Source organism: Argentina anserina, chromosome 1 (assembly GCF_933775445.1).
Source record: "Argentina anserina chromosome 1, drPotAnse1.1, whole genome shotgun sequence".
Classification (NCBI taxonomy): Eukaryota; Viridiplantae; Streptophyta; class Magnoliopsida; order Rosales; family Rosaceae; genus Argentina; species Argentina anserina.
In genome coordinates this window covers 243163-270996 of record NC_065872.1, presented here as the reverse complement: position 1 = coordinate 270996, position 27834 = coordinate 243163, and the positions used below count along the sequence as shown (strand labels likewise).

General features: G+C 37.0%; 2 protein-coding genes and 1 pseudogene across 2 annotated transcripts; 2 read left to right on the top strand and 1 right to left on the bottom strand.

Moving 5' to 3' along the window:
* Positions 1-1612: 1612 nt before the first annotated feature.
* On the bottom strand, positions 1613-16707 carry LOC126792351 (uncharacterized). The gene is made up of 11 exons (XM_050518798.1): positions 16540-16707; positions 6049-6190; positions 5731-5804; positions 5535-5599; positions 5254-5428; positions 4831-5025; positions 4682-4729; positions 4145-4291; positions 3980-4062; positions 3373-3488; positions 1613-1662 (listed from the first exon to the last, which is right to left on the bottom strand). The coding sequence occupies exons 1-11, from the start codon at positions 16705-16707 to the stop codon at positions 1613-1615; spliced, it is 1263 nt and encodes a 420-aa protein (XP_050374755.1).
* A 1230-nt stretch (positions 16708-17937) lies between these two features.
* LOC126796757 (UDP-glycosyltransferase 74F2-like) lies at positions 17938-19533 on the top strand. The gene is made up of 2 exons (XM_050523493.1): positions 17938-18606; positions 18696-19533. The coding sequence occupies exons 1-2, from the start codon at positions 17953-17955 to the stop codon at positions 19413-19415; spliced, it is 1374 nt and encodes a 457-aa protein (XP_050379450.1). The 5' UTR covers positions 17938-17952; the 3' UTR covers positions 19416-19533.
* A 206-nt stretch (positions 19534-19739) lies between these two features.
* On the top strand, positions 19740-23738 carry LOC126792335 (mogroside IE synthase-like; annotated as a pseudogene).
* The last annotated feature ends 4096 nt before the right edge of the window (positions 23739-27834 follow it).

The following is a 27834-nucleotide window of genomic DNA, read 5'->3' as shown; positions in this document are numbered from 1 at the left end:
CTTGTGATTAAGAGTTGTGAATTACATTATTATCATACTTGAAATAATGGTTTGCATGATTCTCTTGTTTTCTAGAATATAATGAGTCATTCATGTTAAATTTATGACATACCTGGATAGACTGCATGCTATAATATATGACCTCTGCCATATCTAAAGAGTATCATACACTGATACACTTAAGGAAAACTATGGTCTAAGTGTCATACCTGGACTTAGATACGGGAATTGTCATCTAGAGATACAAAAAGATCCATTAGTTTCATTGATACATAAATATGATTGTTAGTGGTTGATTATGATACTCTAGGTTCTATCTTGTTTGTTTCTTTTAAAATTTGTTATTTGAAAACCTAAAATATATGTCTTAGTTTAGATCAATTTTATGGTGAGTCATTGTAATAGAGATCGATTAGGATTTTCTAATATTCGTTTTCGTTAGCTGTTTCTTAGTTGTTTAAGGGATAATTATGTTTGTTATTCTTTATTCCTCTTTGTATCTTTTTTCGTTTCAATAAATTTTCGTAGGAGGATGTTGGTCCTCTATACGCTTACCCAAAAAAAATCGATTGCCAATCCCTAGTTGGAACGATCTCGTATTTGCACACTATACTAACGACGATTCATGCGTTTGCGAGTTTTAATTAAAATTTCACAACATGGGTCACCTATTTAGTTGGTTGTTTGACCGAAGCAGGAGCCGGCTTCGGTGGAGCTGCCGTGGCAAAGATGAAGCGGTACTGAGCCTATGTAGTTGCTGTTGAAGTAGCCATCACCGAAAGACACGAAAATCAGAGAAGACGGTAACTAATGGGTGCCCCCGAAAGCTTTTTGGGTGTCTAGCGCAGATTTTAAAATATTGTTTTCTTTTTTGTTTCGTCTTCAGTTTTGAACGGAGTTTTGACGACAATGCATTCCCAACGTCGTACATCTTGTGTTTCCTATTTGGTATCATGTCTTCCATCTATCCGTCACATTACCTGTCACACTACTCGTTACATTACCCATCACAACACAAAGTTAGTGTAATTGGTAGTGTGGCTGGTAGTGTGACTATTAATTTAGTTGTCACACTACATGTCACATGACCCATCACATTATTTGTCACAGCTACAAGTAAAATTTACATGTCACACTATCTGTTACACTACATGTCACAGAACAATGTGTGTGACTAGTAATGTGACTGATAGTGTAACTAACAAATGTTTTGTGTAGTAGTGTGGCAGGTAGTGATTGATGGTGATTGGTGGTGTGACAGGTAGTGTGACATGTGAGAGAAACAAAAGTTCGTTATTTCTAGTTATTCTTTTATTTTTCACATTTTTTTGTCACAACATAGTCATAGAAAACAGTGTGATAGGTTAAGTGACCAGGTAGTGTGACATACCAAAATGAATGTCTAAATATACGAAATGATATTAAAATTCAAAGGATTGATATGAGTATGCTCAGAATGAATAGAATAACTAGAATTAGATAGTTTTGAGCTCTGATTTCGCTGGAATAACTTGGAGCACCAATATGGTTGGCGCCAGTCCCTTGCAAGGGTTGCTACGCCTTGTACGGTGATCGGTTCGAACTGAGTAAGGTATCAAATGAAAAGATCTTTTCAACGGTAACAATCACGCTCAAATCCATCACCGAAAGGCAAAGTTATGGCTGAAATTTGAAGAAAATGAGAAAAAGTAAGAAATGGTAAAACAGTCTAGAAAATATTTAAAAAAGTGACTATTTCTAATTTTGTCTAAAACTTGTTTACCATTTTCTAATATATTGAGATGACCTTTTTATAATTGAAAAAAATTGATTGACTTTTTTATAATTTAGGTTGTCATTTGGTACTAATTTATAATATTTCATGATATATATAGATAAATGGTAATTTTGGTATTTTAGGGTTGCATTTAGAGAATAGTTTGATATGAAATTTTAAATTGATAGTGTATTAAGAAGTGGGTGTGCTGGTTTATGGACTACCTGGTTGGAACCATTTCACATGGACCCCGTCAGGGATTAGCCACATGCCTAAGGAATTACCTTCGGTCGTGGGGATACCCTGATGCTCGGTTTCTGAACTAGCCCATCTGCTTCGGTATGCAATGGTGTACCACCGTGGAGCATTGTGGAGTTTTCCTCCGTTGGGTTTGTCTTCAAACCCCACATAAAAAATGTCTTGGAACTGAAAAAAAAATTGGTATGTATTTAAAACTTCTCTTACATTAAATAATCGAGGGAATGCCAATATAACATTCTCAAGCTTTCAGCATAGTAACCCGATGATCTATTCAAACCTGTATATGTGTCGAACTGTAAATAGTATTCATAAATATCTCATGTCGATGATTGAGATAAAAACATACGATGTGAAGACGTCGTGTTCTAAGTTTTCAAATTCATTTATATATGGTTTCAATATTGTATTCGGTAGTGTAACATATTACAGTCATGGACAATTTCTTTTTGAATTCACGACACAACATTCACTATACTATTTTTAATCAATTTTCGTACACAACAATCAATTTACTATCAGATCTGATAGAGATTACTACGCATATATTATTGTGCTAATCAATCAATTATATGCATGCTAATGCAGATAAAAAAGCTTCTTCATCGATCTGCTTTTTCGATATCTTGGTGCTGATCTTCTCCATGCGTGAGACGGCAGAAAAAGGATAAATTAACAGAGAAAAGGGAGAAAATCTTGCGTGCGGTAACCGCACCACGTGTCTTATGCGACCGGTCACTCCACTATTGACACGTATATCATAAATTCACATGGGTATTACAATAGAAATAGACCGACGAAACACAAAACAAATCCAAAACAAATAAACAAACTTTCATCACCACCACCGCATCTGTCAATTTCACATCTCATCCCCCTTCTTATCTATCATCAATTATTCAATTATATTTTCTAACCCAGATTTCTCTCAATCTTCTTCTCTTTTCTTCGATCTTTGACTCTCTAGTGTGTTAGATTGCTATGTTGCCGGTCTTTGCAGGTATTTTCAGAGATTGCTATTAAAACCAAAAACAAAAAAGCTGGAAAGCCCATCTCTTTCTCTCTCTCCTTTCAGAAATCTCCATCTTCTTAATTATATCTCTTATGACACCTTTACTAATTTAGAATGGAACTAATCAGAATTGAAAGACTAATGTAGACCAAAAGGTGACTAGTACAACAGCTTAATCAAATCCTCATCATCTTTCTGACTTTGCAGATGAACAAACTGGGCGACCCAGGCAAATAAATTTCAATAACAATATTGCTTCATATCACCTTAAGTTCCTTCATTATATTACAAATTAACAACCATTTCTTTCTAGAAAGATGCCACATCAAAAACCAAATGGACTGACCTCTGTCTTTCGAGAGATTGCCTATAAGTTCTTGGACACCCTCCTTGCCTAAAGTATTCTTCAGATAGTTTGCAGCAGCTGCGACCTCCTCAGCAGTTACTTTCCCATCAAAATCCCTGCACGCATAATTCAATGCTGATAAACTTTGCTATAAGAAAAAATTGCCGATACCATACTGGATCAAATGATCATTGTAAACTAAAACAAGTTCAGGCAATTTTAAGTTGGAATATCAAGTAACATGAAAATATGGCAAAGGCTGTCAGTGTTTAAACATCTACAGTTATAAACCAAACAGATAGCTAAAGAAGATTGTCAAGCTCTGGGTCATATGAGTTCTAACTTGATGATAACAATACAGCAGAAGAGCAGTGCTTAGATTCAGTAACTACCATAACTTTTGGATGTATCATGTTGTCCCATGTCTGGCTCTTATCATATGCATACCAAATATCATAAATGTGGCATGCATTCAGTATTGGCTAATGTAAACAAGGGAAATAGGGGATTCCACGATGATGGCAAGATGTGAGCCTTTCAAAGAGCAAATTATGAAGAAGAAAAAAACAAAGAAATGGCAAAAGTATTAAGTAAAATAACAAATCACCTGTCGAGCAGTTGGTATCGATCACCAATTTGTGCATCCACATCATCTATTTCCTTTTCCAGATTTTGAAGCATTGAATCAACCTGAAATCCAGCAGAAGGATAATTTATAAAGTGAACAAAGAGTAACACCGTCAAACAGATTCTTCTGAGTTAAATATGCAACCTTATCTATGAGTGCTGATGAAACATGATCAGCTTCATCTTCAACACCAGCAGTATCAATTTCATCTCGAGCAGCTCTATAAGCCCTGAAGGCATCCTTTTCACCATCTGTACCATCCTTCTCCACAATGCTATTGTAAAGTTCAATCTGGAAACATCAGAGTAATCAATTTTCAGAAGAATATTCAAAAGACATTGCGGATTGGATTGAAACATAAGCATACATTCAAAAGTGAAAACATTCTGACTAGAAAATTATATGAAAGAGCTTCATGATTATAATGTTTAGAAAGCAATCTTGTAATTAAATGACACTTAAAGTTGGTAATCTACACCCACAAACAAGAAAACCAATACAAATAGTACAGGAGAAATACTGAAATGACTCAACAGTAGTAAAAAAACACCTTCAGACACGCCTGCTAAATTTTGGCAGGAAACGAGGCATGCAGAACAAGGGAAGGTATCAAAGATTTTAAAAAAAATGTCTTTAAGATTTTCTAAGAGATATGGAGAGAAATCCAAAGTTTTACATTACCTCCTTGCTTACGAGCCTCAGGAATTCTTCACGCTCTGTACTCACTGACTGAAATATATAGAAGAAATATGGTTAAAAAATTAAAATATACATGAAAATGCATGAAGCAATAACTAAAATCTTTGAGGGATAACAAGTTCAGTCATTACAGAAGCAGAAGCTAAAACAGCCAAAGCACGACTTAGTTCACAGAGCTGCTCTTGTTTTTCCAGTGTCCTTTCTCTGGCTTGTTCTTGTGCTTCTCTTGTTGTTGGAATAGTCATCTCTTTCAATGCCACATCTTCCTGACTATCTTTAGATTCCCTAGTTCTGCGTTGCTCTTCTTCCTCCCGCTCTTCCTCCTCCTGCAGCATTAGAGGTTACAATTAATAAAATTATCCAGCAGAATTAATCGTTGTAAAATCTAGAGACACGAGTGAACGGGTTCAGAGACTTCAGAAACTGCCTCAAATAGAGACAAGTGCAATCCACCCCACCCCCCCCCCCCCCCCACAAAAAAAAAAAAAGATGGAACTGAGCAAATTCACAGAACTCCAACTTTTTATAAGGGCATGGCAAGAAAAGATTCTAACCTTGATCATTTCTTCCTGCATCTCTAAGAACTCCAATTTCCTCCTCCTTTCAGAAACAGAATCCTCAGATGGCAATGATGTAACATTAATTGTATCCACCACTTCATCTGGCATAGAAGTGAGCGTAGCACGAACAGCTTCCTCTGGCTTCAATTTCCCAGACACATAGAAGGCCCTGCATAGAGCACATCAAAGAAGACTGAGTAAGACAGCTCTCCTCTCACAATTATATCCAGAAAAAGAAAAAGTGAGGTGGGCTACTTATTTTACGGAAAGTATACCTGGAGAGGATCAAAAGTGAGGATGGCATGGAGTGACTAAGAGACAAATCCAACCAATCACGAAGCTACATAGAGACATTAATGACTTCATGAGCAGACAGAAACCTTTATGATCACAACTACTAATGGAGCTGCAAAATAATTTCAAACTCAGATTCGCCAACTATGATTCGCCAACTATCCAAGTATAGTATACCTGTTGACGCATTTCTTCCACAGAACGCAATCCAAGCATGCCCCACTCCCTGCATTCCTCACGAAGCTCAGCTTCTGAAAAAAATTGATTGACTTTTTTATAATTTAGTTTGTCATTTGGTACTAATTTATAATATTTCATGATATATATAGATAAATGGTAATTTTGGTATTTTAGGGTTGCATTTAGAGAATAGTTTGATATGAAATTTTAGATTGATAGTGTATTAAGAAGTGGGTGTGCTGGTTTCTGGACTACCTGGTTGGAACCATTTCACATGGATCCCGTCAGGGATTAGTCACATGCCTAAAGAATTACCTTCGGTCGTGGGGATACCCTGATACTCGGTTTCTAAACTAGCCCATCTGCTTCGGTATGCAATGGTGTACCACCGTGGAGCATTGTGGAGTTTTTCTCCGTTGGGTTTGTCTTCAAACCCCACATAAAAAATGTCTTGGAACTGAAAAAAAAAATTGGTATGTATTTAAAACTTCTCTTACATTAAATAATCGAGGGAATGCCAATATAACATTCTCAAGCTTTCAGCATAGTAACCCGATGATCTATTCAAACCCGTATATGTGTCGAACTGTAAATAGTATTCATAAATATCTCATGTCGATGATTGAGATAAAAACATACGCTGTGAAGACGTCGTGTTCTAAGTTTTCAAATTCATTTATATATGGTTTCAATATTGTATTCGGTAGTGTAACATATTACAATTATGGACAATTTCTTTTTGAATTCACGACACAACATTCACCATACTATTTTTAATCAATTTTCGTACACAACAATCAATTTACTATCAGATCTGATAGAGATTACTATGCATATATTATTGTGCTAATCAATCAATTATATGCATGCTAATGTAGATAGAAAAGCTTCTTCATCGATCTGCTCTTTCGATATCTTGGTGCTGATCTTCTCCATGCGTGAGACGGCAGAAAAATGATAAATTAACAGGGAAAAGGGAGAAAATCTTATGCGACCGGTCACTCCACTATTGACATGTATATCATAAATCCACATGGGTATAACAATAGAAATAGACCGACGAAACACAAAACAAATCCAAAACAAATAAACAAACTTTCATCACCACCACCGCATCTATCAATTTCACATCTCATCCCCCTTCTTATCTATCATCAATTATTCAATTATATTTTCTAACCCAGATTTCTCTCAATCTTCTTCTCTTTTCTTCGATCTTTGACTCTCTAGTGTGTTAGATTGCTATGTTGCCGGTCTTTGCAGGTACTTTCAGAGATTGCTATTAAAACCAAAAACAAAAAAGCTGGAAAGCCCATCTCTTTCTCTCTCTCCTTTCAGAAATCTCCATCTTCTTAATTATATCTCTTATGACACCTTTACTAATTTAGAACGGAACTAATCAGAAATAAAATTCATTAGAAATTGGAACATAATCGATTTGGATGTGGAAATTTTATTTCTATTGAACTATTTACTTAAACCATGGAATTAGAACATAAACAATACCAATTACGATTGATATTGTTTACCTACCATCGGAATCAGAATTAAAATTAATTTAATTACTGAAATTCCCTTATATATCTATGAAGTCACTTACTTCCTATACTTATCAATAGTGTTATTGTGCTATACCAATTTTTACCATCAAAACAACATACAAGTATCACTACACCAATTTTCTTTTCATTTAACACCCAATAAGACAAATTAGATTACAACTAAATTTCACTTATCGATAATAAATTATGTAAATAAAAGAAAAAATAGAGAATATTATTAGAGAAAGAGAATAACTAACCTTAAGTATTTCCGTAGAATATATGTGATTATTTATTTTTATGTTTTAACAATACTATTATATATATATATTTATATTCTCAATTTGGGTTGGATAATTCGAAAATATTCTTAATTAAATTAAGGTAGTTTAGGTAACAAAAATTGATACCTAAATTGATGGAGGAATTGATTCTAATATTAATCTCCCTCTGTGGGTATCAAGTTAGGGGTTTTTTGTAGGAATTGATTCCTAATGAAAAGATGAGACACACATTCATTTTAATTCTCCTAAGTATTAGTAACGACAAAATTCTCTTATTTCGTAACCAATTCATCTATTCTCAATTTCATTCCACGTTAGCAAACATGTCATTAATAATGTTTTCTCTCTCTTAGTATTTCTAGATTTCAAGAACACAAAACCTATGGTTTAAAAAAATTGAAATCCATAACCAGAATACTAATTAATTTGAATTGCACTTATTTGTCAAATCTTAAAGTTGTGAAGAACACAAGAAACCAACAAACTCTATTTATTGTTCTCAAATCAAACATAGAAAACCCAGAAAATTGGATGTAGTGTTTTCAAACACGAGATTTGCTTCAGTACGTGTGGATTGTGTGGTGAGACACAAATGAGGGCAAATGAGGGCAAATGAGGGCTTGGATTATGGAGAAATGGGTTGTGTTTGAATCAGATATAATAGATGATTGTGATTCATACAAGTTCAGATCATACATTTATAGGAGACATATCTAATATGAACACGTAATACAAAAGTCAATTACTACAACTACATAAATAAAATATGTCCATAAGTCATGAAATTGTTGAGTTAACTCCATAAGTCAAGAAGTTGTTGAGCTAACATTCTCCCTCAAGTTGGTGCATACACATCAATCATGTCCAACTTATCAAGTGAGTCATAAAAGACAATTTTCAAAACACCTTTAGTTAATATATCTGCCAGCTGGTTTTCTGTATGAACAAAATGAAAACTGATAATATTGGCTTTAAGCTTTTCTTTTAAGTGACGATCAAACTCAACATGTTTAGTGCGATCATGTTGTACCAGATTATGTGAAATATCAATTGCTGGTTGTCACAATACAATTTCATGGTAGATTTTGGTTTGACACTTAAATCACATAACATGTTTCTCAGCCACAGTAACTGACACAAACCATGAGTCATACCTTTGTACTCAGCTTCCGCACTAGACCGTGCCACCACCTTTTATTTCTTGTTTTTCCATGTAACCAAATTACATCCCAAAAAGGTAAAGTAACATGATGTCGATCTTCTGCTTGTGATACTTCCACTCAATCTGCATCTGTGAAGCCACAAACTTCAAAAATATTATTGTGTTTAGAAAACATAACTCCTCTTTCTGGAGCTGAAATCAAGTGAATTAAAATTCTCACAACAGCATTTATGTGATCCTCACTCGGATTATACATGAACTGACTTGCAACACTTATTGCATATGCAACATCTGGTCTAGTATGAGTCAAGTATATCAAGCGCCCAACTAATCTCTAATAACGAGCTCGATCGGTAGGAACTTGATCTGAATATTCTGCTAAACGATGATTTTGCTTAATAGGGGTGTCAACAGGTGTACAGTCCAACATACATGTCTCTGCTAGTAGATCAACGATGTACTTCCACTGACATAGATAGATACTCTCACTCCCTCTAGCTACCTCAATGCCCAATAAGTACTTGAGTGTACCAAGATCTTTCATATCAAACTATGTGGCTAGCTGCTTCTGTAATCTATCCATCTCAACAGTATCATTACCAGTAACTACCATATCATCAACATATATAATTAAGGTTGTACCTTCCCTTGTTGGTGTTTGAAAAACAATGTGTGGTTTGAATTACTCTGTTTGTAGCCAATCTTCCTCATGAATTGTGAAAACCTTCTAAACCAAGCACGAGGTGATTGGTTAAGACCATACAAAGATTTTCTCAATCTGCATATGAAGTTACTTGGAGAACTAGATACATATCCTGGCGGAATATCCATATACACTTCCTCTGTAAGTTCTCTATGAAGAAATGCATTCTTGACATCAAACTGTCTATGTGGCCAATTTAAGTTAGCAGCAAAAGAAAGCCATACCTGGATAGTGTTCATCTTTGCAACATGTGCAAATATCTCATTATAGTCTATGTCATATGTTTGGGTGACTCCATTCGCTACTAGGCGTGTTTTATACCGACTTACTGATCCATCTGAATTATGTTTCACTGTAAACACCCAGCAACATCCCACAACCTTCTTTCCAAGTGGTAGAGATACAAGCTCTCGAGTATTGTTCTTCTGTAATGCTTCCATCTCTTCCTCCACTGTTTTTCTCCATTTTGGGTCTCCCAATGTATCATCCACTTTATTAGGTACAGATACAGCAGATATTTGATTTATAAATGATTCATATGACTCAGACAATCTTTTGGTAGACACAAAATTAGCCACATGATACTTAGCTTTGGCCTGAAGGGTAGGTTCATACTTTTTTGCTGGTAAACATCGAGTATACCTATTTGGTAAAGTATATTGTCTACTATTAGCCTCATTAGTATTAACTCCAATAGAGTGACTAACCTCATATGAGTGATCTTCTGTACTAGGGAAACATGGGTGATGGATAGAAGTAACAGCAGGGGAGGCAAGAGGGGCAGTTGCGTTGTCAGCTTCGGTACCTGAGTCTCTAGAGCAACTATACCATAATCATCTGGTGGTGTCTTCGGAGCTAATGCATCATTGATCTCAACTGAACCTATCTTAGCCTCTTCACAATACAACTCTTCAAAATATGAATGCTCCCCTTGAAGAGCAGTATCAGAAGAGATAAAATAGCTCATGTCCTCAAAGAAAGTAACATCCATAGTGACATAGTATTTCCTAGTATGTGGATGATAGCACCTGTACCCTTTTCTGATGTTCTCCATAACCAACAAACACACATTTAAGTGCCCGGACATCCAACTTTGACCTCTGACTTTTTGGAATATGGACAAAGACAACACAACCAAAAACACGAGCAGAGAGATTATGAAATGAGGTGAGGAGACATGAGATGCAAGCACCTCATATAGAACTTTTTCCTAGAGGACACTAGATGGAAGACGATTAATGAGATGGGTAGAGGTTTGTTGGTTGAATCACTTAAGTATGATTATGTGTATTTATGTGTGAAACTACCTACTCCCAAGTATATGAGGTCAAGTTTTAGTAAGGGAAAGTGTAGAGTATCGTACCCAAATGATTGGGGGAAACACAACTCTAACTAGATTTCCGCAAGAAAAACTAGCATTCTAACTTTTTACAAGTTCACAACATTAGCCCTTTGGAAGCTAAGAATCATGAAGATAGTATTAACATAGTGAATCGACTTGGTTGATTTTAGAATTAAGCTAAGCAAACTAATTATTGCACAAAAACAATAAGGAAAGGTAAATGTAAAGATAGAATCAAAAGAGGAGTAGAGACTTAGGCATTGCACCTAGCCTTACTCATGCACAAATGTAACTCAAGATTAATGCATAACATGTTTGACAAACTTCCCCCTAGTGCTTTGGTGAAGCTACCAAGAAACCAACTAATCATGCAATTTAACAAAGTCTTTTGGAGCTAAATTAAATCACAAAACCTTAGTCCCAATTATATTACCTTATGATACAAGTGGGCTATGTACCACAAGCATAACACCCCCTTAGAGTAATTACACTCATGGCACAAGCATTAAGTTCAAGGTAAGAAATTCAAGCAACTTAATATTTCCCGTAAGAAACACTAAACCACCACCTAAAGGCTACCTATGCTCATGGATACAAGAAGTTGTCAAGTTCAAGTTCCGATTCATTAATTACCTAAACATGTTTCTAGGTGACAAAACTAGCAACACATTTAGTAAGCATTTTAAGTGTGGAAGCCCATAGATTCAACATGCATCAACATCAATTAAAAGTAAAATGAATTCATTAGCACATGAGTTTGGCTAGGGCTAGCCTAGCCTCAAATCCAACTACTCACAACCCATTAAATACAACAAACCCTTGAAAATGAAATACATCAAAAGAGAAGTAGAGTAAAGAGAGAAGAGATTACCAAGGATTTGGTACAAATGATACCAAACCGTACCTCTAAAGGTTTACTACCCACAAAGATGTAATAAGAAAGAAAATGCTTCTAAGTATGGTATTAATGGGTTCTAACAAAAGAAGAACTCCATGAACATCATACTTTATCCACACAATCTAGGAACAAAGAACAAGGGTTGAGAAAGAGTATGAGTAGAGGATGAAGAGAGTGAAGTGACCCAAATCTATGAAATAAGTTTGTGATTGATCAAGGGTGTAAAGGATCTTTAGTTTTTGGTGAAAACTCAAGACACTTTACACTTTTTTTTGCACAACTTGATATCTATGACTTAGGCCTAAGAAAACTATGGAAAATATGAAGTTTTGATGGAGTTTTAGTGTGGTGAAGGAGAATGCACGAATTTGGGAAGAATGAGGGTATTTAAAGGCCTTAAGGTCACAAATGAATGGTGGAGATGTAAGGGGATGAATGGCTAGATATGGTGGACAAATGTTGAAGCACAAATTGTGGATCTTGTTCTTGAAATGGTCCCCTTCATTTGTCTTCTTCTATTTTTAAATTTAAATCCCCAATTTATGGAGCACAAATTGTGGATCTTGTTCTTGAAATTGTCTCATTCATTTGTCTTCTTCTATTTTGAATTTAAATTGTAAATTAAAATTTACAATTCATAATTCACCAATATGCTTAATTGACTTATTGACTTTAACCACCACTATTTCCGGCAATCACCTTCACATCGCCGGAGTTTAACCGGCATTTTTCCGGCGTTGACTTTTGTTTTTTTGTGAAATCTCCACATTTGCTCTTTTTGGCTTGAAACTTTCACCTGAATCCATAATGTGCGCTAAATCCACTATTTTTGACGTGTTTCCGATCATTTGCACATTTTCCTAGCATGAGTAGGAAACGTAATAAGAAATAAATAAATATATAAAAATATAAAGAAAAAGAATAAGAATAAAGCAAACATTACTAGGTTAATATTAACCAAACAAGGTTATGACAGCATCACCTAAAAGATATTTAGGCATGTGGGCACTAAATAGAAGACAACTAGCCATATCAAGTAAATGACAATTTTTCCTTTCGGATACCCCGTTCTGCTCAGGTGTGTAAGAACACGTTGTTTGATGAACAATCTCATGTGTTTAAAATAACTCATGAAAGACACGGTTCATATATTCCCTCCCCCCATTGTTGGAATGAAGAACTTTAATTTGGCATGGTATTGTGTTTAGACATTGGTATAAAAGGCGTGAAAAGCTGGAAAAACCTCACCCTTGATTTTAAGAAGAATAATCAATGAAAGACGTGTGCAATCATCAATAAATAACACATAGTACCTCATACCTTACATAGTAGGTTCTTTTGAAGTCCCCAAACATCTGAATTAATTAATTCGAAAGGAATAACGCTTTTATTAGAAATACTAGGAGAATAAGTTGCTCGATGACTCTTGCCCAGAACACATGTTTCACAACGTAAAATTGACTCATCTACACAAATAAACAAAGTAGGCATAAATTATTTCATAATACTAAAAGATAGATGCCCTAAGTGACGGTGCCATAACCAAACTTCACTTAGTTTATCAGAAGTGGAGATTAACTCGGTCCGAGACTGTGCTCCTGGTTTCTCCACTACGTATGTCTGATCCAGATGGAACAACATGCCCCTCAGATATCACCGACCAATTAACTCCCTGGTGAGAAGATCCTAAAGTATCACATACATGCGAGAAAAAGTCACTGAGCATTTAGCTTCTGTATTTAGCTGTGGGACAGATATCAAATGATGAGATAAAGTGAGTACATATAGCACATTATGAAGTTCTATTGTGAGAGTAATACGAACTAACCCTTTGATAGGAGCACAAAGTGTGATGTTCTTAATGTGTTTATGTCATATTCTTACTCTATGTTACCTCTTATTTAGTATGTTTTAGTTTCTTTTGTATGAATAAATGTCTAGGTAGAGCTTATATCGATTATTAGTGAATTGATGATGAAATCGTGCTAAGTGTTAAGAATTCTTGTTGAGATATGATTCCTTGTTCGAGTAGGATTCATCCTTTCCTATTTCTTTGTTTCTAACGTACTCATTTCTATTAGGAAAGATAAATCCATGTAGGAGAAGGAAAACAATCATAGTCGCGCAAGGAATAAGGAGACGTCGTACGGAATTGATGGTTTCTTATTGGGAGTTTGATTCTAAAACCAAGTTGGAGATGGATTTCCAAGGTGTATATGAAGATATTTTCGTGCATATAAATCTGAATTATTAAATAGAAGAAGATATGCACTTAAAAGCCCAATCCATGCAAGAATCACAAAGCTATCAAGATTCGTAATCTAAATTTGACGGGCTCCCCTGAACAGCTCAGATCGAATTAAAAGACGTACCATATATGGATATAAAGTTGTGTGAGTCTAGTTTCTGTAGAATTTATAATTAAATCAATATCTTATTCCTACATGGATATATGACCGAATCATTACTTAGAGGTCCAGTTGGCTCGGCAGAATTATCTCAGCCATTGATTTGCTTTTTATCCAAGGGCTGTGAGGGAAAGTTGAGACATTTTTTCTCATATATATAGAGGCACCAATTTATATCAGAATCACATAAATGCTTACACCAAAGAATGTCAAATAAGTCATGCAGCAAATAAATGAGAAGAGGTAAGAAAATCAAAAAAATCATGCAACAAATAAATGAGAAGATGTAAGAAAAATCAAACAAAGCTGCAACAATTAAAATTCTTTATGTCTCTCTAATTCAAATGAGGAAATTCGTGCAAAACAAATCAGCATTAAAGAAGGAAGAAGATATGCAATTAATGTCCAATCTTTATCAGAATCAGAATTCTGCCAGTGCAGGTCATCCAACTTTGACGGGCTCCCCTAGACAGCTCATAATGATTCAGACAATGCATGATATATGGATGAAAAGCTATGGAAGTCTAGTTTCAAATGCAATTATAGCACCTCATTTCCACAGAAAATAATGATCAACCTTGCACACAAGTATAGCCAAACCTCTGCCCAAACACTTTCATTTACCAAGAACCATAGAATCTGAATTCACCACCATTCACCATATTTTATGTCTAAAGCTTAGAAGCCTAGGATACCATACTCTTGAAGATTTCATGCTACCTTTGTAAGGAACTTGGGAGGAGAATTATAAAGTGTAAGTCTATGATTTTCATGTTTAGTTTTCAGGTTTTTTATGTTCTTGTTCTTGGATGATTTTTGTTTAGGTTTTGTTAAAGTTAATTTTATTCTTGTCTATGAGATATTTGTAACTTTCGAATGACATGATAAATTAAGGTTTTCGATTTTTATTCAATGATTTTAGGTTTTTATGCCATGAATTTCTGTTTATTTATTTAAAAGATTTTCGGTGTGTTCTTACTTATGTGTGATTGATACCCAGAAGTTGATGTTGCATTTGTAATAATCCAAAGTTATAAATGATTTTGATACTTGGGAGTTGATTAATTATTTGTTCTTTGTCACCTTCACCGATTATTGCATAGGTTCGGTTAGACTTGTGCCTTTGAATATGTTAATTTCTTTATGTTACTGAGGTTGCATGATGGGTTAGTATGTTAGATTTCGAATGAGGCTGAGACTAAAGTCGAATGTGTTAAAGTGTCATTGAGTTAGGAACCTTGGGAGGAACTTAACTGCATAACCGATTTAGAATGTATAATGAACCCAACAGCATAAACTTAAATGAGAGTAGATTTCGTTTCCTTTGTTCTTATGTTATTTGATTGACGATTGCTTATGTGTTGGTTGGTTGGTTGATCACATGTATATATTAGTTTAGTATTTGATCTGATCCTATATCAAATGTTTATATCTCTTATGAATTCGTTGTTAAATGTTTGTGATTCTTTACCCTGGATGGATCCCCGATTTGTGAGAGATACTCCCTTGCTTTATACTATTAACGATGCTTACATAGTTAATATTGATGTCAAATAATCGAACCGATCACCCTTTTCCTAACACAGAGAATGCCTCACCATTATCATTAGTAATATAGGGTACTGGTGAATAGGATAATAAGGTAAAATAAGATTTGTCATAAGTTATATGATCTGAAGCATCAGAATTGATAATCGATGTATCAGTACCAACAAAGTTAGAAATATTTAAAGTCATACCAATCTTACCACGACTAGTTATTGATGTTGTGGGTGTTGCTCCTCCGGCTGTATGATGATCATGTCCGACCATACCGTAGATATTTGGTTCTTGGACCAACTGAATGGCTGCATTTGCCTTATGATGATAATTAGGCCTTTTAGGCCTAAGATGCGGATACAACTTCCAACAAGTCTCACGAGCATGGCCAGTATCATTGCAATAAGAGCAAGGAGGACGAGGCTGATTCCTAAAGCGTGGTGATGGTCCTTGCTTATGAAGTGGAACTGAATTTGATTGTTGAAGGAGTGGTGCTGGAGATCTTGCATGAACAGTAAGGCATAAACTTCAACTTGTGTCTGATTAAGGCTTTCTTGCTGGACTCATCCTTACGGATATATGTGAAAGTTGTGGTTAGGCTAGGGGTTCTATCATTCTGAGCAGCTCTCATTTTAACACTTTATGCTTTGCATCAAGACCTCTCAAGAAATGGTGAACTTGTTCAAGCTCATTTTTCTTTTAGTACCAAACAATATCGGAATTTCCTCCTAATTCTTGATCTTGCAAGGACGTTTCACATCAATCTTAGCCCAAATATTCTTAAGCTTGGTGAAATATTGTGCCACTGGTTGCCCATTATATTGTATTGCTGAAGCGGTGCATATTAACTCATGAACCTATATGAAATTAAATTCATTGGTATAGAGGTCTTCCAAAGTCTTACATATTGCCTGCGCAGTGTCACATACCTCCACCAAGTCAACTATATCCTCATTCATAACTTTGTATAATACAGACATTACAAGACCATCATCATCTTCCCATTTAGTGTATGCATCAACATCATCTTCACTAGGGGCTTTAGTTACCTCAGTTACATGCCTCATCTTGTGCATTCCTCTGAGATGAGCTGTCATAATTCTTTTCCATTTACGGAAATTGGTTCCATTAAGTTTGCCCCCCCCCAAATGAACTACTTTCAGAATTCTTGACGGATACTTCAAATTTCTGAACATCATTGGCCTCAAAACTTTCTTTTGTTCCATAACCCATTGTAAAAAAAAATCAACAGATCAGTGGTGATGTAGCGGAAAATAACGATAACAACTTGTTTTAGGTGAACCTGCACTATCGGTGTACTTGCACAGACAGGGAGAAAACAAGTGAACATGCAGTATCTGTGCACTTGCACTGATAGGGAGAAAACATGTGAATCTGCACTAGAGGTATAAATGCACTAAAAGCTGGTTGAACACTGAAATCGGGTCGGAATATTGGAATCGGATCGTTGAAGGCTGCTGCCATGTCGGATTGATTTCTTCTAAGGGGACGACGGCGTCTGCACAACGGTGCTTGCTCGACAGCCTGGAAGCTTTTGAGAAAGGAGTCGAACGATCCGGAGGCTTCGACTACGGGCCTCAACGACGGCCTGAGACACAGATGTCGAACGACCTGATCGGAGAACACTACCGAACTTCACACAGCAATACCAAGACCTTTAACACATTCTCACAAAACACAAACGCCAGATGTACACAACACCGATTTGAGACAAGAAAATCCTAACAATGAGGTTTTATTTGAAAAAAGAAGAAAAAGAAAATAGCAAATCCTTTTTGATCTGCTCTGATACCAAATAAGATATAATAGATTATTGTGATTCATACAAGTTGAGATCATACATTTATATGAGGCATATCTAATATGAACACTTAACACAAAAGTCAATTATTACAATTAAATAAATACAATATGTCTATAAATCAATAAATTATTAAGCTAACAATTGCATTAAAAAAAATTGAGCTAACAGTTTGAACTCGAGGAGATCATAGATCATCACTGAGCTTAACGTCTCTTTTCTAGCAATGTTGAGGTGGAAATAAATTAATATGTGTCACTATGTGAGTGGAGGGTCGCACCACGTGTACGTTCAAGAATTTCTCGGGAAAAAGATGACAGCTTTCACTTCCCTAGTCCAGGTCGATAGACACACACAGACGGCCTACCAGTGAGCTAGTCAGTCGTCTCAGATTTGAATACGTCTCATTGCATTGCAGCTCGATCAGTTATCTCAGTCCAATATTGGCAAGTATATATATATATTCTCCATCAATAGAAAGTAGCTACAACAAGAGCATAGAGCCAGAGAAAGAGAGGCGATGACAAGAAACGGCTACAGAGCTCACGTTTTAGCGATTCCTTATCCCGCTCAAGGCCACATAAACCCTCTACTCCAATTCTCCAAACGCCTAGCCTCCTCTAAGGGCCTCAAAGTGACCCTAGCCAACACCATTTTCATCGCCAACTCACTGAACCTACCCAAATCAGCAGGCTCCGTCCAACTTGAGACCATATCCGATGGATATGATGACGGTGGCTTTCCCCTAGCTGAGAGCATCGCCGCCTACTTATCCCGGTTACAAGATGTTGGCTACCAATCCGTAGCCGAGATCATTACAAGGCACAAGGCAACCCCAAACCCTATTGAATGCATAATTTATGACCCCTTCTTGCCTTGGGCGTTGGATGTAGCCAAACAATATGGTCTGGTCGCTGCTGCCTTCTTTTCTCAAAGCTGCACCGTTAATTACACTTACTATCTTGAGCATCATCATGGAATAATTTGGAGTCCAGCTTCTGTTCCCAATAATCTTCCTCTCGGACTGCATATTCTTGAGCCTCAAGATATGCCGTCCTTCTTTTCTGTCCCGGGCTCATATCCAGCTTACTCGGAGTTGGTGTTGAATCAGTTCTCTCATATCGAAAAAGCTGATTTCATTTTCGCCAACACTTTCTACAAGTTAGAGGAAGAGGTGAGTTACTAAGTTTTTCACGAAATGATACTTAATTAAATAGTCGGTTTAGTTTGCTGATCATACGAGTATGATACATATCTGTGCAGGTGGTGGATTCGATGTCTCAAGTTTGTCCAATGTTGACAATAGGACCAACAATTCCATCTGCATACTTGGACAATAGCATCGAAGACGACAAAGGCTATGGGTTTTCTCTCTTCGAGATAGACTCATTCTGCACCGACTGGCTCAATACAAAGCCACCAGGCTCCGTCGTGTACGTAGCCTTTGGTAGTATGGCCAGTCTAAGTGACAAGCAAATGAAGGAACTTGCCTTAGGGTTGAAGGCAACCAACTTTCACTTCTTGTGGGTAGTCAGGGCTTCGGAAGAGGAAAAACTTCCGGACAAGTTGAAAGAAGAGACGGCGGAAAAGGGCTTGTTAGTGAATTGGAGCCCTCAGCTCGAAGTGTTGTCACACAAAGCAATAGGGTGTTTTTTCACGCACGGCGGGTGGAATTCGACGATTGAAGCATTGAGCTCGGGAGTGCCGATGGTTGTAATGCCGCAGTGGACCGACCAGCCTACCAATTCCAAATTGATCGAGAGTCTTTGGAAGGTTGGGGTTAGAGTGAAGGTTGATGAGACCAGTGGATTGGTTGGAAGAGAAGAGGTTGAGCAGTGCGTTAGGGAGGTGATGGGGGAGATGGGGATTGCAATGAAAAGAAATGCTAAGAAGTGGAGGGAGCTTGCTATTGAGGCAGTGAGTGAGGGTGGCACATCGGATAAGAACATTGATGAATTTGTATCCAAGTTGACCAGCGTTTGATTTGTTTCAACTGTTGATCGGATCAGTGTATTGTGTCATGTATACCATCATTACCATGACATGATGTAGTATAATCAAACATTTCTGGCTATGATTCACAAATATCAATTATTGCTTACGTATTGTGGTCTGTAATCACGTCTTTGATAAGATTTTTCTTTTTTGGTCAATCACAAGATCGAACACCATACCAGAGGAAAGGAATGAAAGTCGACTCTTTTCTCTTTCTCTTATAGGGTTTTCCCCTACGTGAGAAAAGAGCGACGGTGGCGACTTCTCCTCAGCTCTCAGTCGACGGCGGTTTATCCAGATCGTATTGGCGGCATGGGCTGGCTTTGGTGTGGATCGGTGGCACAAGAGCGAGTTCTAGATCCTGGTTTAGGCGGGGATTTTGTGATGGGGTTGATGGTGTGGGATTGTTGGGCCCATAGCTTGTGGTTTAAATTATGCCCTGGTTTATCCTAGGGCCAGGAACAATTTAAATTTGGTGGTTAGTCTATTGTTATATTTCAATAAATTGTAAAATAAGGGTTTTTTATGTTATCATTGGATAATAGTTCTTAAAAAAATAGACATATACTATGTGCTGATTTTGAGTTTCGATTTAAAACTTCTTATCTACTACACGATAACAGGATTAACAATGAATGAATATGTTGTTCGAGCTGGAAAAACGGATCCTCCTCATAGAACAATCAGCATGACCCGGCACTGAACCCTGGACGGTTCGGCCCCTTCGTTCTCTGTTGTTGTTGGCGTGCCAGTACCTTTGAGTTAGGTACAACTGTTGCTTTGGTTGACAATGTTTGCGCTCCACGTTTTGTCTTCCTCTCAGACGATTGCTCCGCAGTTGCTGATAAACCGCTGAAGTTCGAATGACCTATACACAACCGGAGTTGCTAGGTACCTTTCACTCCACCTCAAGTAGATGGCCGATCTTACTTTTGACCGCTTGGGGAAAAACAGAGCTTATACTGTGTCGTTAATAGCAGGACTCGAATTTGCTGACTAGTGCAGGCTTTGGGTTTGCTAGAAGCTAGGCTAGCGACTCGATTGCTGACTCGAATTGCCGAAGTTAAACGGACTTGTTGCTACATGCAGCGCGAGGCGTACATCTGGGTAGCTCCGCTCCGATGGGAGACTTGGTTGTCGAAATTAATCGGACTTTTACTCCGTTGTGAGATTTTGACTATGCGGGTGCGCAATAGTTTGTTTGACGTTGCGTGTGTTATTCTGTGCCTTCGACCCCTTTATATAGAGAACACATCTTGTTCTTTCTTACTAATCAAGTCATCAGAACCTCCTAGTTGATTAAGATTCACCTTCCTTAATCAACTCAGATTCTACACGGCGATAGTCCCCTACATCCACTCTAATTTGACAGGGAATCTTGCTCTGTCATCTTCTTTTCCGCAATCTCAGGGCCAGAGGTTGTCGCGATATACTTTCCCCAAATACCAGGGCTAGAAGAAATCTTGCTTTATGATATACTTTCTCCAAATATCCGGTCTACGGGCCTATGTGGTCTAGATAATACCGAAATATTATTTTAGGTCCAAACATATGTAATGAATTTTAAATTTTATAATCAAGTGACTTGTTTGTCAAAAAAATCACATATATATATTTTTTAATTATACTGTACTATGATCGATGTACGTATATGAAAAGTAGAAAACGACTTGCGCACTTTTAATGCTGCGAGAAGCAAAAGAATCAAAATCCAAAAATAACAATCCAAATAATTAAGGCAAATGCTTACATATGCACCTCTAGCCGCACTTGTAATTTGTAAACATAAGCAATGATGTCAAAAATCTTCATAGCTTCACATGCAGTAGTGATCAACGATCACTTTCAGCTGACAGTACGTAGCAGCTTGATACATGATAATGATCATCAGCCATGAAAATAACGTATCTTAGATTTCTGGAATTTCACATTGATTTGAGTTGTGACTCTGTTCCAACTATTGCGTCCGATAGTACGTGGTGAGTTCTATCAGTGGCCCAGTTGTGAGCAACGTTCGATAAGAAAGGCCAATTTAAGTAGCTACACGCTTATAGTCGGCTTTGTCGGACAAAATTTGATTTATCATCGGATTTGTCTTGCCTCGAGGCTATCCGACCAAACCCTATTATAATTAGTAAGTTAATTAATTATACGAGTTGTACGTCGACGTGTTTCAATCCAAACCGCTTCGTGTTATTTCTATACTAGCACATCTATCAGTTCGAGCTAGAGAGATGCATAATTTTCTTCAACTCTGAATTTGCGATCCATTCTTGCCTTGTTAATTTGATGGACATGGAGAAGACAATGAAACTAGTAAACATAATGGTGTAGCAGCTAGGGCTCAATCTCAACCTCAAAGCCACGTCCTGGTATTCCCCTTTTCGTGTGCAGGGTCACATGAACCCAATGGTTCAATTCGCCAAGCGCCTCGTCTCCAAGGGTCTCAAGGTCACCGTAGTCACTATCGTCCTCTCTGCCATGCACCAGTTCTTCGAAGAAGCACCCGAACAACTAAGCTCTTTCGGCTTCGATCTCAAACTAGTCTCGGACAACTCTAAATTTGTTCGCACACATGAATCCATTGACGAAACCACCGAACGTTTCACAAGGGTGACTAAAAAGACTTTATCCGATCTTATCACCAGAATCCAGAAGAGCAAGAAGAAGAATGATACTAGTATTCCTCATGAAGATAATGGTGATGATGAAGCCAGCAGCATGTCACGGACCTAGTCATTTGCTGCCACACTTGGTCCATGCGGCGCTCCATCTCCATGGAGCCAGTTTTATCCAACGGGGCAATGCACTGGTTTCGCCCTGCCTTTGGTTCATCAGGGGATCGGCTCCAGACCCCGACCAGTGTATAGGGCGACCAACTCCCTTCTTCGACGTTAAGTCCCTGACTAGCGACAAGCTCCCAAAACTTAACCGGGTCGGCCTGCCTGAGAGCAGCCATATATCTCTCACACCTTGTGGCCTTTGAGTAATTCCACATGTACATGAAGCTCATATAACCAGCGATGCCCACAGTAGACACTCCCGAAAACGGAACTTGACAAGCAGCTGGCCAGAACGAAAGATCTTGGTGTACCACTCGGGCCGGTATGCCATGGGCTTTGGATATAGCGCGACAACACGGCATAGATGGAGCTCATTCTTCACAAACTCTTGTTCGGTCGTAGCCATCTACCACCACTTCCTTAAAGGAGCACTAAAGATTCCCTCAGAAAATGATCGATCCACTACAACACTATCACTCCATGCCACCATTAGGTTTCGCTGATCTACCTTCATTTATCCGTGATGTTGAGTCCTATCCAGCTTACCATGAACTTGCGCTCGACCAATACTCCAATATATATAGGAACACTAAAATGGATCTTCATTTGCACTTTTCATGAGTTGGAAGAGGAGGTAACTAGCTCGGTTATCTAATTCACTAATTCATAATGCAAATGTAATTAGATGCAACTGGTCGTTAACATGCATGATCTTCTAATTTATTTCTGCGCTAAGTACTCTTATGTTTACATTATTGATAAATTAGTATTGATAATTTGTAGTTCTTCTTTTTTAGGTAGTGGAATGGATGAGAACTCAAGAGTGGCCGGTCCGGACCATAGGACCAACGGTCCCATCAATGTTTATGGACAAACAGTTAAAGGATGACAACGAATATAGTCTTAGTATGTTCAAACCTAATGTGGAACTATGTATGGAATGGCTAGATTCTAGAGAAACAAGCTCCGTCGTTTATGTATCATTTGGAAGCTTGGCCAATCTAGATAAGGAGCAGATAGAGGAGGTAGCATGTGGACTAAGAGATATGAACGCAACTTCATGTGGGCTGTTAGAGAATCAGAAATTGGAAAACATCCTGGTAATTTCATGGAGGAGACATCAGAGAAGGGTTTGGTTGTGAGCTGGTGCCCTCAGCTGCAAGTTTTGGCTCACAGAGCTGTGCGATGCTTTGTTACACATTGCGGATGGAATTCCGTTCTCGAAGCATTGGGCTTCGGAGTACCGATGGTGACAATGCCGCATTGGGCTGATCAAGCAACCAATGCTAAATTTGTTGCGGATGTGTGGAAAGTAGGAGTCAAAGTGAAGAAGAATGAGAAGGGTATTACTACAAAAGAAGAAGTAACAAAGTGTATCACACAAGTTATGGAAGAAGAGAAAGGGATGAAGATGAGAAAAGCTTCATTAAGGTGGAAAGAACTAGCTAAAGAGGCAGTCAATGAAGGGGGAAGTTCAGATAATTATAAGAACATTGAAGAATTTGTAGCAGAAGTTAAGCAAATTTGATTATTCCATCTGTTATATATTAATAATTACGAGATATTGATCAGCTCCTCTTCATACATAAACACGTATCACTCTCAGTTCACTCTCAATGCCAAAAGTGAAAAATATAGTATATGTATGTATGTACGTAAAACTTCGTGATGAATCCAGTTGCATGGAATTCTTAATACAAATGATTTGAGGGAAAATGATCATATCAGTAAAATAATAACTACTGAAGGAATACCGTATATTTATGCACTAAATTGAGGAAAGAAATCACAACCAGTAAAGACTTCCATGTAATTAGGTGTCTAGTCGTCTAGATACAGCTATAATCTTTCCTCATTGTATAAGCAATCTGTTTTACCTTGGCTAGCCCTTTAATCGTGGATCTAAATTGCCACTGTATATGGCGTAAACTATTCTGATGTAAATCAAGATTTTAGTCTTCTTCTCAATATCAAAACCCTTGACACTAGAATAGACAAGAGAAAGAGCAAGGCCCAAACAAATAATTAATCCGCAGTCCGCCCCACTCATCTGCGGATTGAATGGGGAATTTAGATAGAACTGATACAACAGATTGGAAGGCCGGGTTTCAGGCCCCTTATTTATATGTATAAACTATAAAGTGAGCAACTATTGTGATGGACTAGAATCCTCTCCTAAATCTGGTCATTCAATAAAACTGGACGGCTGAGATTTTTTTGTTAGGCAATATTAGGAGAAGGGCATTTGGAGAGGATCCCACTCCTATTGTGATCGACAAGGTAGCTATAGATGTAAAACACAGTTGAAAAGTGAATATCCAAATTATAAAACAGCCACGAGAAACATTTGGTTCTACACTAGATACTTAATTACATCTTCTTTGATCATCCCTATCATTGACTTATATATTTCTAGCTTCTTGCCTTCATTAAATACAAAACTCCCAGTACTATTCCGATGGAGTTCAATAATAGACGTTCGTACGTACCCGAGGCATATAATATATGAAAAATTCTTAGATGAGGACTTCCCGTGGCTATGGGCAACCCAATCAAAATCCACTATTTTATTATTCAGTTCTTATTTTGGGATTCGTTATGGTGCAACACTGCATACCATACATACTGAATCCAACGGTAGATAGGGAATGTCTTAAAATACACGTGGAGTCCGTATGATGTATGAACGGTGGATTAGATGCGCTGCACGCATGCAGCGCTGCATCATAGAATTTCCCCTTATTTTGCCCTCATTCCAAAATACCTCATGTTGTTTTATATTAGACAGACACACGGCCACCTGTGCGCTTGTCCCACATCAGAATTTCTCATAATATATTGGTAGAGAGCTCCAATTTTATTCACACATGAAGCATGCATCAAAGTTGTTCTGTCACCAATCTATATCATAATGATTGAGAGGGTCACAACATACACATGCACAAATTAAGCTAGATTTTAGTCGACGACAATAATCTCTCCTCCGATCTGTCCTTATTTTCTGTATAGACATGTCGATCACTCTCAGTCATAGTCCACAACAAAAAACATGAGTATTTAAGCACATTTATATGTGGCTCAAGTGTCGGTATTGATGGTGTGGCCAACCCCCAAAATCTCACAAATTTCATGTAAATGTGGTTTGTTAATTATAATATGGTTAATAAGCCACATTTACATGGAATTTATGAGATTTTGGGGGTTGGCCACACCACCAACACCCACACTTAAGCCACATATAAATGTGCTTAATACTGAATTTTTTTGTAGTGGTCATACCCTCAAATAATATTATCGATCAGAAATGAACGTAAGATTCGTTTTAGTCGATAACTCTTCAGCTAGACATTTGGAAAAAAGAAACACGTTTCTCTTACTTAGATCAATGTATCCCTTTCGCGGTCATCTGGACTTTCTTGTATATGTTCTCAAAAATTGATTAGTTTCTGCGTATGAAGTAAACATATCAGCTAGAGAGACTAAATTAACAAGAATTCGAAGCTTTCTAATTAGGATACATCCTTCTAGTAATTTTTCAATTTTCAGCAAGATGATCGAAGTATAAATAAACTTAAACAAGCATCGTACGTAACATGTAATTTTTATTAACTAATTAACGGCTCCATGGTTTTTGGTGGTGCACAAAAATCAGTAATCTTGTTCAGGCAGTTGAAATTAGTGATTAGTGTTGAGAATATACATCCCGCATGGAAAAATTGGGTATAACATGTGAGTTTATAAGAGTTTGAGTCACTCAATTCATTACTAATTGGTCTTAGATGTGAAACTCATATCACTTTATCATGGTATAAGAGTGAGAGAATCAAATTTTCCAACCACCTTTTTTGACCACCCTCATGCCCACCCACCTAGATAAAAACCACATGTCTTTTTTACATATTATAGTTATATCATAGTTAACTCTTAAATTTCTTAAATTAATTATTGATTTATTTTTACCATGTGTTATTAATTTATATAGATAACTATGGTTATATCATAGTTAATATATGACACATGACTTTCATATAGGTGGGTGGACATGAGGGTGATAAAAAAAAGTGGTTGACAAATTTGCTTCCGTAGAGTGGGTTGCTTACATTCACATGTGAAGCTCAAATAGCCACACAGACTCCACGTCACCCAATATATTGTCTACGTGTATGGTTTGAAAATTCGCCACACGTGCAGGGGCGTGTTGAGAATATACATCTCACATGGGAAAATTGGACATAGCTTGTGAGTTTATAAGAATTTGAATCGCTCCATTATCAATTGGTTTTAGATGTGAACATCAAATCACTTTATCAATTAGCTTATAAAGCAATTAGCATACACATATGGCCTGGTCGAGCTTGAACAGGCAAAATGCATGATACCCTTGTTAATTTCCTCCATCTTAACCTAGTAGTCCTAGTACACATATATGTAGGCATGTAGCTGGCGCAATCAGACAATAAACAAACTTTAATTAATTAGTTGCAAGGACCTCAAATTGTTTGTTACCAAATTAATTTAATATGTTCTTAATTATATATATATATAATTCCCTTATAAAACGGAGCCCCGATTTGAAATTAAAGTGCGAATGTCCTTATTTAATTAGTTTTTCGGTCATTTTTTCACATCTTCACTATTTAGTAGTTAGATATGTATGTGTAGATCATTTGAGTTTTCACCCAATTTGGTGACCATTTGAGTTTTCACAATTATGATTTATAAGAACGGTTATAGTTGGACAAATTCGGTTGGTTCATAGATTTAATAGTGTTTCGATACCTTAACAATCACTAAATTGGGTACAATTTTGTATAGATGATATACACATACATATATAACTATTGAATGGTGAAGATGTGAAAAAGTGACCGAAAAACTAGTCAAATAAGGATCTCCGCACTTTAATTTTAAAGTGAGACTCCGTTCTAAAAATGAACTATATATATATATATATATATTCGCTATATGAAAGTTGGGCACTTTTCCTGTAAAATATAGAATATAATGGAATTATTATGTCAACGGAAACAAACAAAAGTATACAACTAGAACAATGAAAGAAGATAGCCCAACTTGATAATATATATTCTAGAAGCCGATCGAGAAGATGTAGACATGTAGTTGCATTCTAAACTGCTTCCACTAGCATATATACGTACTGTTTTGCATTCGGTTCAAAGCCACAACTTATTAATGCATGTTACATATGGCTCGGCTGGCCGGGCATGCATCCTCCTTATGATTAGTATACTCATGAGATTGTATGCAAATATCTATTACCACATACTGAAACCTGAAAGAAATTAATTGCAAGAGCGTGGACGGCAGGTGGCAGGCCGGTTGCCGATTATCGGAATTGTGTACGGTTGATCGATAAATTGATTTGCATTCCTCTCAAGTCTAAACGTACAATGTTAAGATTACGTCATAGGATATATATTTGTACTGTAGATAGATGCGACTCGTGAGAATAATTAAACAACACTCCCCCACCAGACATTTCTAAAAGGCCGGAAACTTAATGCAACAAATTAATTGAGATATCCTATTCAAAAATAAATAAATAAACAAATAATTGAAATATCTTGTTATTCGATCTCTTTCCTGATAGAACAACAATTAGT